The sequence below is a fragment of the Eumetopias jubatus genome, unplaced genomic scaffold (genome assembly GCF_037043125.1).
Source record: "Eumetopias jubatus isolate StellerSeaLion01/CBP00866 unplaced genomic scaffold, mEumJub1_p1.0 scaffold_5, whole genome shotgun sequence".
In the NCBI taxonomy this organism is placed as follows: domain Eukaryota; kingdom Metazoa; phylum Chordata; class Mammalia; order Carnivora; family Otariidae; genus Eumetopias; species Eumetopias jubatus.
Window position 1 is genome coordinate 25,504,804 of NW_028274811.1, and position 13,133 is coordinate 25,517,936.

The window sequence follows — 13,133 nt, forward strand, 5'->3', positions numbered from 1 at the left end:
GTGATCACTAACCTTATTATGGTAATCCTTTTTCCATATATACATAGGTAAAATAACTACATTGTGTACCTTAAACTTACACAATGTTGTATGTCTACTGTATTTCAATAATGCTGGAGGAAAAAAAGGTGGGACTTTTGTATAGTACCTTATCTTCATACAAGAGATTACTATTTTAGGAACTGTTTCTTCATCCTCTTTCAATCACTGAGTTTCTCCTACTGTGAACATTAATTACCTGATGTTATGACGATAATATAAAAACAGTAAAGTGAGACTGGGCGGCTCAGTCAGTTTAGCATGTGACTCTTGGTTTCGGCTCAGGTCCTGATCTTATGGGTTGTGAGATTGAGCCCTGCAGTTAGCACTGAGCTGAGGGGGGAGTCAGCTTGAGATTCTCTCTCTTCCTCTCCCTCTGCACCCCCGCGCCCTACACTCTCTCGAGTGCACACACATTCTCTAAAATAAATAAACCTTAAAAAAAAAAAAACATAAGCTTCATCTTAAGTACTCTTCGACTTACTTTTCTTACCTATTTAAAATTTACTCTTCTTGTATTTTACAGGTTTTGTAAGGCAATTTAAATCCTTTGTGTGTAGTAGGGAATAAATCAATATAAATAAAACAACAAAAAACAGAAAAATAGATACAGTCTTGGTAGTCAATGCCAAATTAACCTCCATGGCAACTACCATTTCACTCACTTTAGTAGCAAACTATTATCATTAAACATTTGAGTTTTTGCCAGGCTAAAAGGAAAGAACTAAAATCACAGTATAATTTTTCATTTCCTTTATTAGGAATGAGAACATAAATCCTATTAAATGTGTAATGGCCTTCTGTATGTGAACTCTCTGCCCTTGTCCTTCACCCAATTTTTTAAGTGATTCTCCTATTTTGACTTCTAAGAACTCTTTATATAGAAAGATCACCACTGGGGGCTTATACACTGTAAAAAGCATTTTCTCAGGGTATCATTTTAAACTTTCCTTATGGTGATGTTTTTATTTCCTTGTTTCTTTGTTTTGGCTTTGTTTACCATGAGTTTGTTAGGGGTTTTATGTTGGGTTTTTGTTTGGTTTGACTGTCAAATTTATGAGTCTTTACTTTATGGCTCCTGGATTTTAAATCATAGCTAGAAAGGTCTTCTCCACAAATATATAGGAACTCACTCATGTTTTTTTGCGTAATGTTGTAGCTTTAGTTTTTCACATTAATATGTCTAATATATTTGAGATATAAACCCAAATTTATCTTTATTCTAAATAGTTGTCTAATGACTCAGTACCATTTACTAGTCTTTATGTCTTCATCATACACTAAATTCCTGTGTGGATGTAGATCTATTTCTGATTTTTTATTTTACTGTTTATTTTACTCCTTTTTTCTTTTTATGTGTCAATAACACACTGTTTTAATTACTGAAACTTCACAGTATTTTCGCAATCTAGTAGGGCTAGCTCATCCCCACTGTCCTTTTTCAGTTTTTCAACCAGTTATTGTTCACTTTTTTCCATTTGAACTCCAGATTCCACTACCTAGTTCCTCATACTGCCCTTCACCAAAAACAAAATAATAAGAGTGCCATTTTTTATTGGGATTGCATTATTTTACAAAGCAACTTGCAGAGAATGGACAACATTAGGACAGGGAGTATGACCCAAGAATATATTTTGCCTTTCCCTCAAGTAAGATTTTAGGTACTTTTGAAAAAAAAAAAGAAAAAGATTTTATGTACTTTTCAGACTTTTAAAGTTCTGAAAGCATAGCTTTTTAAAGGTTAGGCACAGGCACTTTTTCAAATTGCTATTTTAAATAGAGTCTTAGCTTTCTTCATACTGTCTAACTGAAAACTATAAGTATATATGGAGCTTACTGATTCCTGTATATTAACTTTACACAACTCCAATTACCTAAAATCCAATGTTCCAAATTTGATATATTTCACACTCAACTACTAGCACTTGAACAATGCTTCATAGTGTACAAAAGTCACACATTGTAATTTGTATTCACCTTTCCCAAAGTTATGTGAATTTGCAGATGTACAACTTTTTACTTGTATGTAACGAATGAAGGCTGAAGCATGAGAATGATCATATAACTTCACTAGGACGCATGAAATAGCATTACATTATCATGAAAACAAAAACAATGCCCAGGATAAGGATAGTATCATGTGATCAAATCACACAGGATACATTTGGCTACATCATTGTTCAAAGAAATGACATCTCAATAATTTTTACATTTCAGCTGTAAAATGAATAAGGTCTGAGGATTGAATGCAAAAAAATAAAAATACATTTTTACAAACTAGGGAAGTTACTTTATTAAAATGATTGAATGTATTCAATTTAATCAGGTTTTACAGTTCAACAGTCATTTTTCATTAAATATAATAGAGCTGGAATATATATGTTCTGAAGAGCTATACAGTGATCAATATAATTTTATTTTAGCATTATGGGGCAGTATTTAGGCATGCAAAGTACTTACTTTTTTTTATTAGGTTCAATTAGCCAACATATAGTACATCATTATTTTTTGATGTAGTGTTCAATGATTCATTAGTCGCATATAACACCCAGTAATTTCTGACACAAAATCAAAGCATTCATGTAATCCACCACAGAATTTAAAATGTAAAACACACAGCTCCTCATTTCCTCCCCAAACCCATTAAATATACTCTAAATACACACTATTTTCTTTGCATAGAAATACAGAAATGATCTCTTTATCCTTATAAGGTGCTGTCATTCATGCTCTTCATAGAGAATTCTTTGGTTCAACCAAACCCAGATTATGAATCAGTGTGTCATGGTGAAAATACTACCTACCTTCCTCCCTACCATCCCCAGTTAAAAAATACTCAATAAAGTGAATTATGACCATCTAGCATCTTTACAAAGAAAACTATCTGTCATGTGTCTTATTTAAAGGGACCTCATTAAATATTTTTACAATGGTCATTTCTTAATGCTGATGTAGCTTCAAATGAAATATACTTTCAAATAAAATTTTTTTTTCAAACATAATCCTTAAATTCAGATTCAGGCTGCTATTAAATTGCCCCAGAAACTTACAGCTGTTTCCAAATTCGAAAACGTTAATTTCTTTTTGGTAAAGGGAACAGAGTGAAGCAATCTGGTATGACTTATTATAAACCTTACTTCTCCATTTATAATTTATGATACTACTTTCTCAACTTTAGGACAAAACTTTTCTCAATAAAATTTTTGGTGAAATGTATGGCCAAATTAATATTTATAATCCTTATTTTCTCTGGTAGATTGATTTAAACTAAGAAGAAAGACACAAGAAGTGACTTCAATATTTATCATATCAAAATAGAATGTTGCTCTGCAAAGACAAAGGTGAAATGATTTACCTTTATCCAATCAACTGCCAATGTCTAAACTATCTCATGATTATGTACAGACTCAAAATATTGTGTAGAAAGTAAAAAATTATCATTTACATCACAGTCCTTCTTTGCCTATGTAACCCACATGATCTGATTTTCCAAGGGTATTGTAATAGTAAAGTGGATTTAAAAAATCATTTACAGATTCAAACAGCTTGCAATTTGGAGGAAACAATGAGTATTTTGATGTGATTCACGGTGTTCAAAAGGAACATATGAAATCTTCATGGAAGTATTTACAGGATTTTGATAATAAACTTCCTAACTGTAACTAAAACTGATCAAAGTATGTCCTGAGTACTTATCACATGTTGAGGCAGTGTGGAATTTAGAAAACTAAGGTAACAGATCAATTTTTTACTTTGTCTTTTTTTCCAAATAATGAAAGCACATAAAAAACAGCTATGATATAGAAGTCTATGAAAGACTAAGAACAAAGGATTATGAGAATTCTGATGGAGAAGAAAAGGAACAGAAAAATCAAAAAGGATTCATAAAATTCTGATAAAATGAACTTTGAAAGCAGGTAAGTCTTCATCTAGGGAGATGGCACACAGGATGAGGACATATGAAAAAGTTAGACTGGAGGTATTCAAGACTGATTTCTAGTTACCAATGAATCTAGAGGACAGTTCTTTTTAAAAAAGTGGTAGGCTTACAGGAAAATTTCAGAGGATTAAGGAATGAGTGGGTGGTATGATATTAGAGCCAGAAGTCAGATTAATACTAAGACACGGAGAAACAGAGAAAAGACTAAGAGACGTGGAGAAGACCAAGAAGAGACATTAAGGAGAGACCAAGAGACAGAACAGACAGATAGCCTGAGAGAGAGTGAAGCAGAGAGACTGAGAGACAGCAAGAGATGCTGAGAAGGAAGAGTGAGAAGAACAAAGTCAGAGACAGAAAAAGACAAAAGAACACATACATGAAAAAGAAAGTAAAAGTATAATCATTTTGTTGGTATTGGGTAATGAGGCTTTGTAAAGGTCTACAAAGAAAAAAGAAGCTGAGAGGGAAAAAGGAAGACATCAAGAGAGAAGACTAATGTGACTAATGAAGCATCATTCCAGAAAAGGTGGGGAGGGAGGGTTCAGGAAACGAGTCAAGACTCACAAGTGTCTTTAAAATAAAAAGTAAGAAGCTGAGGGGCACCTGGGTGGCTCAGTGGGTTAAATGTCTGCCTTTGCCTCAGGTCATGACCTCAGGGTCCTAGAACTGAGCCCCACATCAGGCTCCCTGCTCAGTGGGGAGTCTGCTTATCCCTCTCCCTCTCCCCCCCTTGCTCATGCTCTCTCTCACATGCTATCTCTCCCTCTCACTCTCTTAAATAAAATCTTTTTTAAAAAAGAATGCTGAGGGACGCCTGGGTGGCCCAGTCAGTTAAGCGTCTGCCTTCGGCTCAGGTCATGATCTCAGGGTCCGGGGATCGAGTCCCACATCAGGCTCCTTGCTTAGCAGGGAACCTGCTTCTCCCTCTGCCTGCCACTTCCCCTACTTGTGTACTCTCTCTCTCTCTCTCTTTCTCTGATAAATAAAAATCTTTAAAAAAAAAAAAAAGAATGCTGAAAAAAACACAATAAATATGCATTAATCAAGATAAATAATAAAGGAAAGGTCATATGCTGCAATCCAATGGAACATTATCAACCAAAGAAAAACCTTAGGAAATAAATATTTCCTAAAAAAAAATCAAAGCAATCAATATCAACTATCACATTTGCAGCCTTAGATTTCTTTTTTTTTTATTTTTTATTGTTATGTTAATCACCATATATTACATCATTAGTTTTTGGTGCAGTGTTCCATGATTCATTGTTTGTTCATAACACCCAGTGCTCCATGCAGAACGTGCCCTCCTCAATACCCATCACCAGGCTAACCCATCCCCCTACCCCCCTCCCCTCTAGAACCCTCAGTTTGTTTTTCAGAGTCCATCATCTCTCATGGTTCGTCTCCCCCTCTGACATACTCCCCTTTTCTTCCTCTCCTGTTATCTTCTTCTTTTTCTTTTTTCTTAAAATATGTTGCGTTATTTGTTTCAGAAGTACAGAACTGTGATTCAACAGTCTTGCACAATTCACAGCGCTCACCGTAGCACATACCCTCCCCAATGTCTATCACCCAGCCACCCCATCCCTCCCACCCCCAACCACTCCAGTAACACTCAGTTTCTTTCCTGAGATTAAGAATTCCTCATATCAGTGAGGTCATGTGATACATGTCTTTCTCTGATTGACTTATTTCACTCAGCATAACACCCTCCAGTTCCATCCACGTCGTTGCAAATGGCAAGATCTCATTCCTTTTGATTGCAGCCTTAGATTTCAACTGTCTGCTTAACCATCCACAAAGCCTTAGATTTCAACTGTCTGCTTAACCATCCACAATTCTCTGATTGTGCAGCTATCTCATCACTCAGCTATTCAAAGTGGGTGTTGGATTCACCAAACACTGCCTTCTCCCTTATCCCCCACATCCAGCCATTCTTCAGATAGCAGCAAAAGTGATTTTTTTCCCTATTATCTTTTAAACTGAGATATAATTGACATATAACATTATATTAGTTTCAGGAGTACAACATAATGATTTGATGTTTTTATACACTGCAAAATGACCTCCACAATAAATCTAGTTAACATCCATCACTATACAGACTTACAAATTTTTTTCTTGTGATGGTAACTTTTACTCTTTCAGCAACTTTCAAATATACAATACAGCATTTTAAATTATAATCATCATTCTGTACATTACATCCCCAAGACTTATAACTGAGAGTTTGTACCTTTTGACACCTGTCACCCATGCTCATCTCCCATCCTCTCTCTCTGGCATCCACCTATTGTCCACAAGCTATGACTTTAATTTTTTTTGGAATCCACATATAAGCCAGATCATAAAGTATTTATCTTTCTCTGACTTATTTCATTTAGCATAATGCCCTCAAGGTTTATCCATGTTGTCACAAACGCAAGAGTTCCTTCTTTTTTTATGGCTAAAGAATATTCCGTTGTATATACACTCCACATTTTCTTTATCCATTCATCCACTGATGGAAACTGGTTGCTTTCATGTCTTGACTATTGTAAATAATGCTGCAATAAACATGGGGGTCAATTTATCTGTTTTAGTGTTTTCATTTTCTTTGGATAAATATCCAATAGTGGAACTGCTGGATCACATGGTAGTTCTATTTTTAATTTTTTGAAGATCCCCCCCATACTGTTTCCCATAGTGACTGCACCAATTTACATTCCCATAAACCAGGCACAAGGGTTCCTTTTTCTCTACACCCTCAACAACGCTTGTTATTTCTTGTCTTTTTAATAACAGCCATTCTGACAGGTGTTAGGTGATACCTCACTGTGGTTTTGATTGGCATTTCCCTGATGATTAGTGATGTTGAGCACCTTTTCATGTACTATTGGCCACTTGTATGTCTTATTTGGAAAAATGTCTATACAAATCTTCTGTCCATTTTTTAATTGCACTTGTTTGGGGTTTTTTTGTTTTGTTTTGCTATTTCTTTTTTTTTTTTAATTAATTAATTTATTTATTTATTTATTTATTTACGAGAAAGAGGGCATGAGCAGGGGCAGAGGCAGAGGGAGAAGAAGACTCCCCACTGAGCAGGGAGCCTGACACAGGGTTCCATCCCAGGATCCTGGGATCATGACCTGAGCCGAAGGCAGCTACACTGAACCGACTGAGCCCCACCAACACCCCCTCAAGTGCCCCTGCTATTGAGTTCTTTATATTTTTTGGATATTAACCCCTTATTGGATATATGCTTTGTAAATATTTTCTCTCATCGATAGGAATTTTATGCTCTCAGGTCTTACGTTCAAGTCTTTAATCCATTTGGAGTCAGTTTTTGTGTATGGTGTTAGATAGTGGTCTAATTACATTCTTTTGTATGTGACTGTGTCCAGTTTTCCCAACATTTGTTGAAGAGACTATCCTTTCTCCATTATATATTCTTGGCTCCTTTGTCATAGAGTAACTGATCATATATGCATGGGTTTATTTCTGGGCTCTCTACCAAACTGATTTTTGGAAAGGTAAACAAGATCCCTTCAGTGGCCTCCTTCTGTGTTTAGGATATAATCTCAAACTTCTAACCCAGAGACTGGTAAGGCTCTAAATTCTCTGACTCCTGCTCTCTCTCTCCAATTTCATCTCTAGCTACTTTACATACTACTTACTATCAATCCAGCCAGACTGGTGTTCTTCTAGTTGTTTCAATTCACCAAGCTTCCAAGTCACTTTGTACACTGCATTTGCAAGTCCTGCTACCAGGAATACGCATCCCCTATTCCATGTCTTCTGTTTCTTCAAATCTCAGCTTGAATTTCACTTCCTCAATGAGACTTTCCTTAATATACCTACATACAAACTGATGAAAACTAGGTTCCTTCCTATGGAATCCCGTAAGCATTCTGCGTGTTTCATTCACAGCATTTAATCATAATTTGGTATTATTGGTGTACTTTTTTGTTCAATGTCTAACTCCTCTAGAAGAAGGGTACCTTATTGTAGGCACCAAGAGGAGAGAAACGGCTAAATCTCCAAGTGCCTTGTACTTGTACTTGGAGATACTTAGTTATTTGTACAAGTAAACACTTTAAGAACATTCTGCTTTTTTCTAAAAGACTGAAAAAAAGTATGCGAAGAATGGCTAAGAAATCTAAACAAAGCACCATCTCCAGAAAACTGAGCAATGTGTTAGTAATTAGAAGGGACATTATAAAACTTGACAATCAAAGTCACTCAAAAATTTGTCAAGTTCCTATTATATACCACTGTAGTTGATGCTGAGGATGCAGTTATAACAATAGACTATGCCCAATATATCACAATTGTTTAAGAACACAAAACCTCAAATATAAACTCCTAAAAGTCTCAAAAAATAAGTATTTGTTTGCTTTAACAGACAATTCTATTGGCAGGAAAAGCTTTCCCAAAGTATTCTGTTTTCAGTTGTGTATCAAAATGTTAGTGAAAATTATTAATTTAGAGAAAGGGAGAAAACACTATTCCAAGCTTCAAATTCCAGAGTATATAGATCTAGGGGAATGAGTCTTTATGCCAGAAAATATAGTAACAGTAGCAGCAGCAAAGATAATAAATAAAAAAGGTTTTTGTGAAAGTTAGTAAAGGGAGTCTGGAGGTTCTGCAGGGGTAGCTCTCATTGCCCTACTCGTAGCTAAGTGCAGACCCAACAGGAAAAGAAAGACTTGACCTTACAAGGACCTGACCTTGCATGTGGATACTACTCTACTATTCCAGCTGAGGAACAGACGCTTTTTCATTTCACCCCCAGTACTGCCCTCCTCAGCAGCTCCACCAATGAGAAGCCATGACACTTCAAGCTCCTCAGTTTACCCCAGTGGACTTTTAGTTCCTACCAGCCTACCCTTTTTCTCCTTAAAAAAGCACATCTCTCCTCTGTTCTTTCTGACTTGTCTATGGTTTTGCCACAGCTTGTCTGTCCTGGATTGCAATTCTTTTTTATTCCCAAATAAACCCATTTTTGGCTGGTAAAGTAACTGGCATGTCTATTTTTAAGGTTAACATTTCCTTGGACAACCAAGTGAATGTCCATGTACTACTGCTAAACTAGTCATAATATATTTCAAAATACGACAGTGAAAGTTAACAAAATAGATGCTCTTTTTACACTGTAAAGCAGACGGACTAAGGGCTAGAGACTTAACTTGCTTTGCTCCTTCAGACAAATAATTTCATCTCTCCAGGTTACACTTTCCACAAATGTAAGATGAGAGGTTTGGGCCATATCCTCTATAAGGATCCCTAAAGCTCTAGTCATACCTGACAATACAATTATGTAGGAAAATAAATATGAAACTAAAATGCTCCCTGGTGCTAGAATGGTAGCAAATAAAGCAAGTGTTTTTCCTTTAAAAATTTTCAAAGTCAAGGTTCTAAATTTTGTAAACATGATAGAGATGTTTTGTACTGACAAACAAAAGTGCCATAATTGAAATTTTACTCATTCTTTCTTGAATTAAAACATTTGACAGTAAATTTCAACCAAATCAATTATGATGCTCACCGATACTGATATGTCCTCATTTTTTCTCTTAACACTGGAGTCAAACAAGACATTTCTTCCTCGTCTTTCACAGTCTTGATATACAATCAGTCGAATTTGGCTTGGATCAAACTCTGGCAAAGGCCAACTTTAAAGAAAAAAAAGGTCCATCAGTTACTCTAATAAACATTCCACATAAATTCCTAGAAATAAAACCTATATAATAAAACTCTAAGTTGTATTATTGCTAAAGAATATATAGAAGTACTTTTTATTAAACACCATCACTTAGGACTAAAAACTTATATAGCAATGACATTGTAGGTTAAAAAGTAAAAACAAAAGTTGTAGCAAGTGTATACAATATAGTCAACCCATTTGAATCTAAAAATGGTTAACCTCATAAAAATATGTGACTATATTTAAAACAATGAAAATACACAATGCTTCATGGCATGAACCCAGATGGCATAATATTAATCCATATTTTTAGACAGTTTTGATTCTTTATATAGAAATGTAAAGACAGAAACAGTTTTCAGATTAAAGAATAGCAGCTAAGTACTTATAAAAGAAAAAAAAAAGTGATGACCAAATGCAGTGGAAATTCTCATACAAAGCTGGTGTGAGTAAAAACTGGCTCACTCTTCTTAGAGAATAGTTTTTTTAAATCTATATAATAAATAGACAAAATCTAATAGAACTGATTTTTAAGTTTTACCAGCAATTTCATTCCATTCCATTATATCAGAATCTTCATAAAAGTACTGTTATGGAACAATACAAATGGTTCCTCAAGAGTAGAATGGATAAACATATTATAGTATATTCAGACTGCAAATATATATATTCAGACACAACAAATACAATGAATGAACTAAACAAAAACACAGACTGACCCTGAGCAAAAGAAATCAGACAATGACATACTCTCACACACACAACACACATACCCACCCAGCGTTACTGTATTTTTCCATTTACACAAGGTTCAAATCAGGTAAAGTTTTAGGCAGAGAAACATATTTAGTTTTTAAAACTACAAGGAAAACAAAGGAAGTGATGGTTTCAAAAGTCTGGTGAGTGGTTACCTCTCAAGATAAGGTTGGGAAGTGATGGCGGTATAACCAGGAGGGAACACAGCAGGTAGACTGGAGCACTGTGTTCTATTTTTAGTCTGGACAGTGCTTACCTCAATATTCACTTTAGAGTACAAAAAAGGCCACTGCATTTTTTATGTACTTTTATATATGCATTCTTTGTCACAATTAAAAAAATTAATGAAGTGAGTAAGATAAGGGAGTAGAGAGAAAGAGAAAACAATGAACTATATGGTGGAGATACTAACTAGTGAGCTGAACACACTATAACTGATGGGACAGGTGTTAACACATAGGAGAACACCCATTCCTGGAGCTGTTTGTTGTTAGTTATGTCAGGCTAAACGGTCAATTCCTCACAATCCATCAGTTACAACTCTTGATTGGGTTCCTTCACCTCCTTAAGAGAACCTTAACCCTAACTTCATCAATGCATCTTAGGCGACCCATAATTGGCAATGTAAAACATCTTCATTCCAAATTCTTGACAGTAAATACAATTTTAGCTTTCTCCTGTCTAATCCTTAGTAAATGTTTGTGTTAGGAACTGACTTACTAAACTGTGGTTTGCTGTTGTGTGAAGGAAACTACAAAAGAACACACCAACAGAGAATGAAAATCAGGAAAGAGGTCTTATGGAAACTAGGAGAGCATTTTAGAGAGGAAGAAATACCACGGCAGTCACTAAAAAGCATCCATTAGCTTCAGAAACAAAGAAATCATTGGTGACCATGGCAAGGATACTTCTAAGGAATAAAAAGTACAACGAGTCAGACTGCAGAGGACTGAAGAAGAGAGAAAATAGTGAATTTAAGACAAGTGTCAAGGAAAGAAAGAAAAAGAATCATGGAGTGATAGCTATTTTGCTATTAAATAGGACACATCTGAACATATTTACATATCGATGACAAAGATTATGAAGAGGAAGGGAGATGGTAACTGACAAAGCAAGGCCTCTGAAGAAGTGGAGTTGGATAGGTATAGAGTACAGGTCAAAGGATTAGTTTCAAAGAGAAGAAAGGATAATCCTTTCTAGAAATGGAAAGAAAGGAGGCAAAGATGGACATGGATACAGAAAAAAATGTAGATATTAAGGTAAAATGCTGAGAAAATTCATTCTAAGAACACTATTTTCTTTGTAAAGTAGATGAAGAGAAATAAGGGAAAGGTTGTAAAATGTGGGAATAGCAGAGAGTAAAAAACAGAACAGTGATATGGGGAAAAAATATGTTGACTAGGAAACATAAGGTTTCTGGACAATGCTGGAAGTCTACAAGTTTAAGACTGTAAATATGTACCTGCCACAAACTACACAGTTAGGTCATTTTCTCTAGCAAACACTCCTCTTCAATTTGGATCAGACTGAGCCAAGTAAGGATTTTCATAGGGAGATAGGACAAAAGCAAAGGGGAGCCTTGGAAATAGAGCAAAAGACAAAAAATAGCTGGAATGATGGATAGGAGAATCTATGCTATTCAGATAAGAAAGTGAGGAGGGGGAAGCTAACAGATTAGAAGACAATGGAGGCGGAGGCAGGGGTCAAAGTGCTGAAATAACATGAACAGCTATAGTGGGGAGGCAGGGAGATAAGAAAGAGGAAACCACAATCATAGGGTAGAATACCAGACTTAAGATTTTAGAGGCAGAATAGTTCCTTCATTCATTCATTTAATATAGATACGTGCCTACCATGAACAAAGCACTGGTTAGGGTAAGGTAAGTAAGAACCTGCTCTAGAAGCAAGAAATAGTAGTAGTAAAGTAAAGAAATAAATAGACATGATAATTCCAGGTAAGTAACTGGTGAAATAAAGAAATCTAAATAGGTAATCAATAAACTGTGACAGATGTTTTAGTAAGAGGATGGTGTGTGAGTCAGCGAGGTATATTCATTTTTATAAGTGACTATATGTACAAAACTTTCGAAAAAAATGAAAACTTAGGCTTTGCTGGATGTGAGGTATCCCAACAGACCTTGAACGAGTAGTGGCCACCATCTCATTCATCCAACCCCCTGGGATCTCCAAGACACACAAAGAATAACAGCTAAATTCCTTTGCATAGATGTAGAAATATTCACAATCCAGCCCTAATCTACCTTTCCAGACATACTTCACATTACCCATAATATCAACACAGTGATCTTCTCAAAGGTGCAAAGACACACCAGACAATTTCAATTCCACGCCCTTGTGTAAGCTACTACTTCTACCTGAAATATCCTCAACCACCTTAGCAAAACTCCCATTCATTCTTAAAGATCTAGTTTAAATCTCACCTCCAGGGAAGCCTTTACTAATTCTGCCAGCAATGCCAGCAGTTAGTTGCTGACTTCTGAGATTACACTTACTTTAGGTTATAAATCTAGTAGTATTTTCCACACTGTACTTTATCTGTTTACATGCAAGTTTCCTCCACTAGAAAGAAAAGCTCCCTGTAGGCAAAGCTTACTCATCTTTGAATTCCTAGATGCAAGCACATTAAATAAGTAAAAACTACATAACCCTATGTAAAGGTTAGCACTATAGGAACTAAATAAATAATTTCAT

At 35.5% G+C, this 13,133-nt stretch overlaps 1 protein-coding gene across 2 annotated transcripts in view; it reads right to left on the reverse strand.

Moving 5' to 3' along the window:
* FNIP1 (folliculin interacting protein 1) overlaps positions 1–13,133 on the reverse strand; it is a 154,349-nt gene that overhangs the window by 83,444 nt on the left and 57,772 nt on the right. For both annotated transcript variants that reach the window (XM_028103458.1, XM_028103460.2), the window contains exon 2: positions 9,507–9,633. In XM_028103458.1, the coding sequence (XP_027959259.1) occupies positions 9,507–9,633 (127 nt within the window). The remainder of the gene's footprint in view (positions 1–9,506; positions 9,634–13,133) is intronic.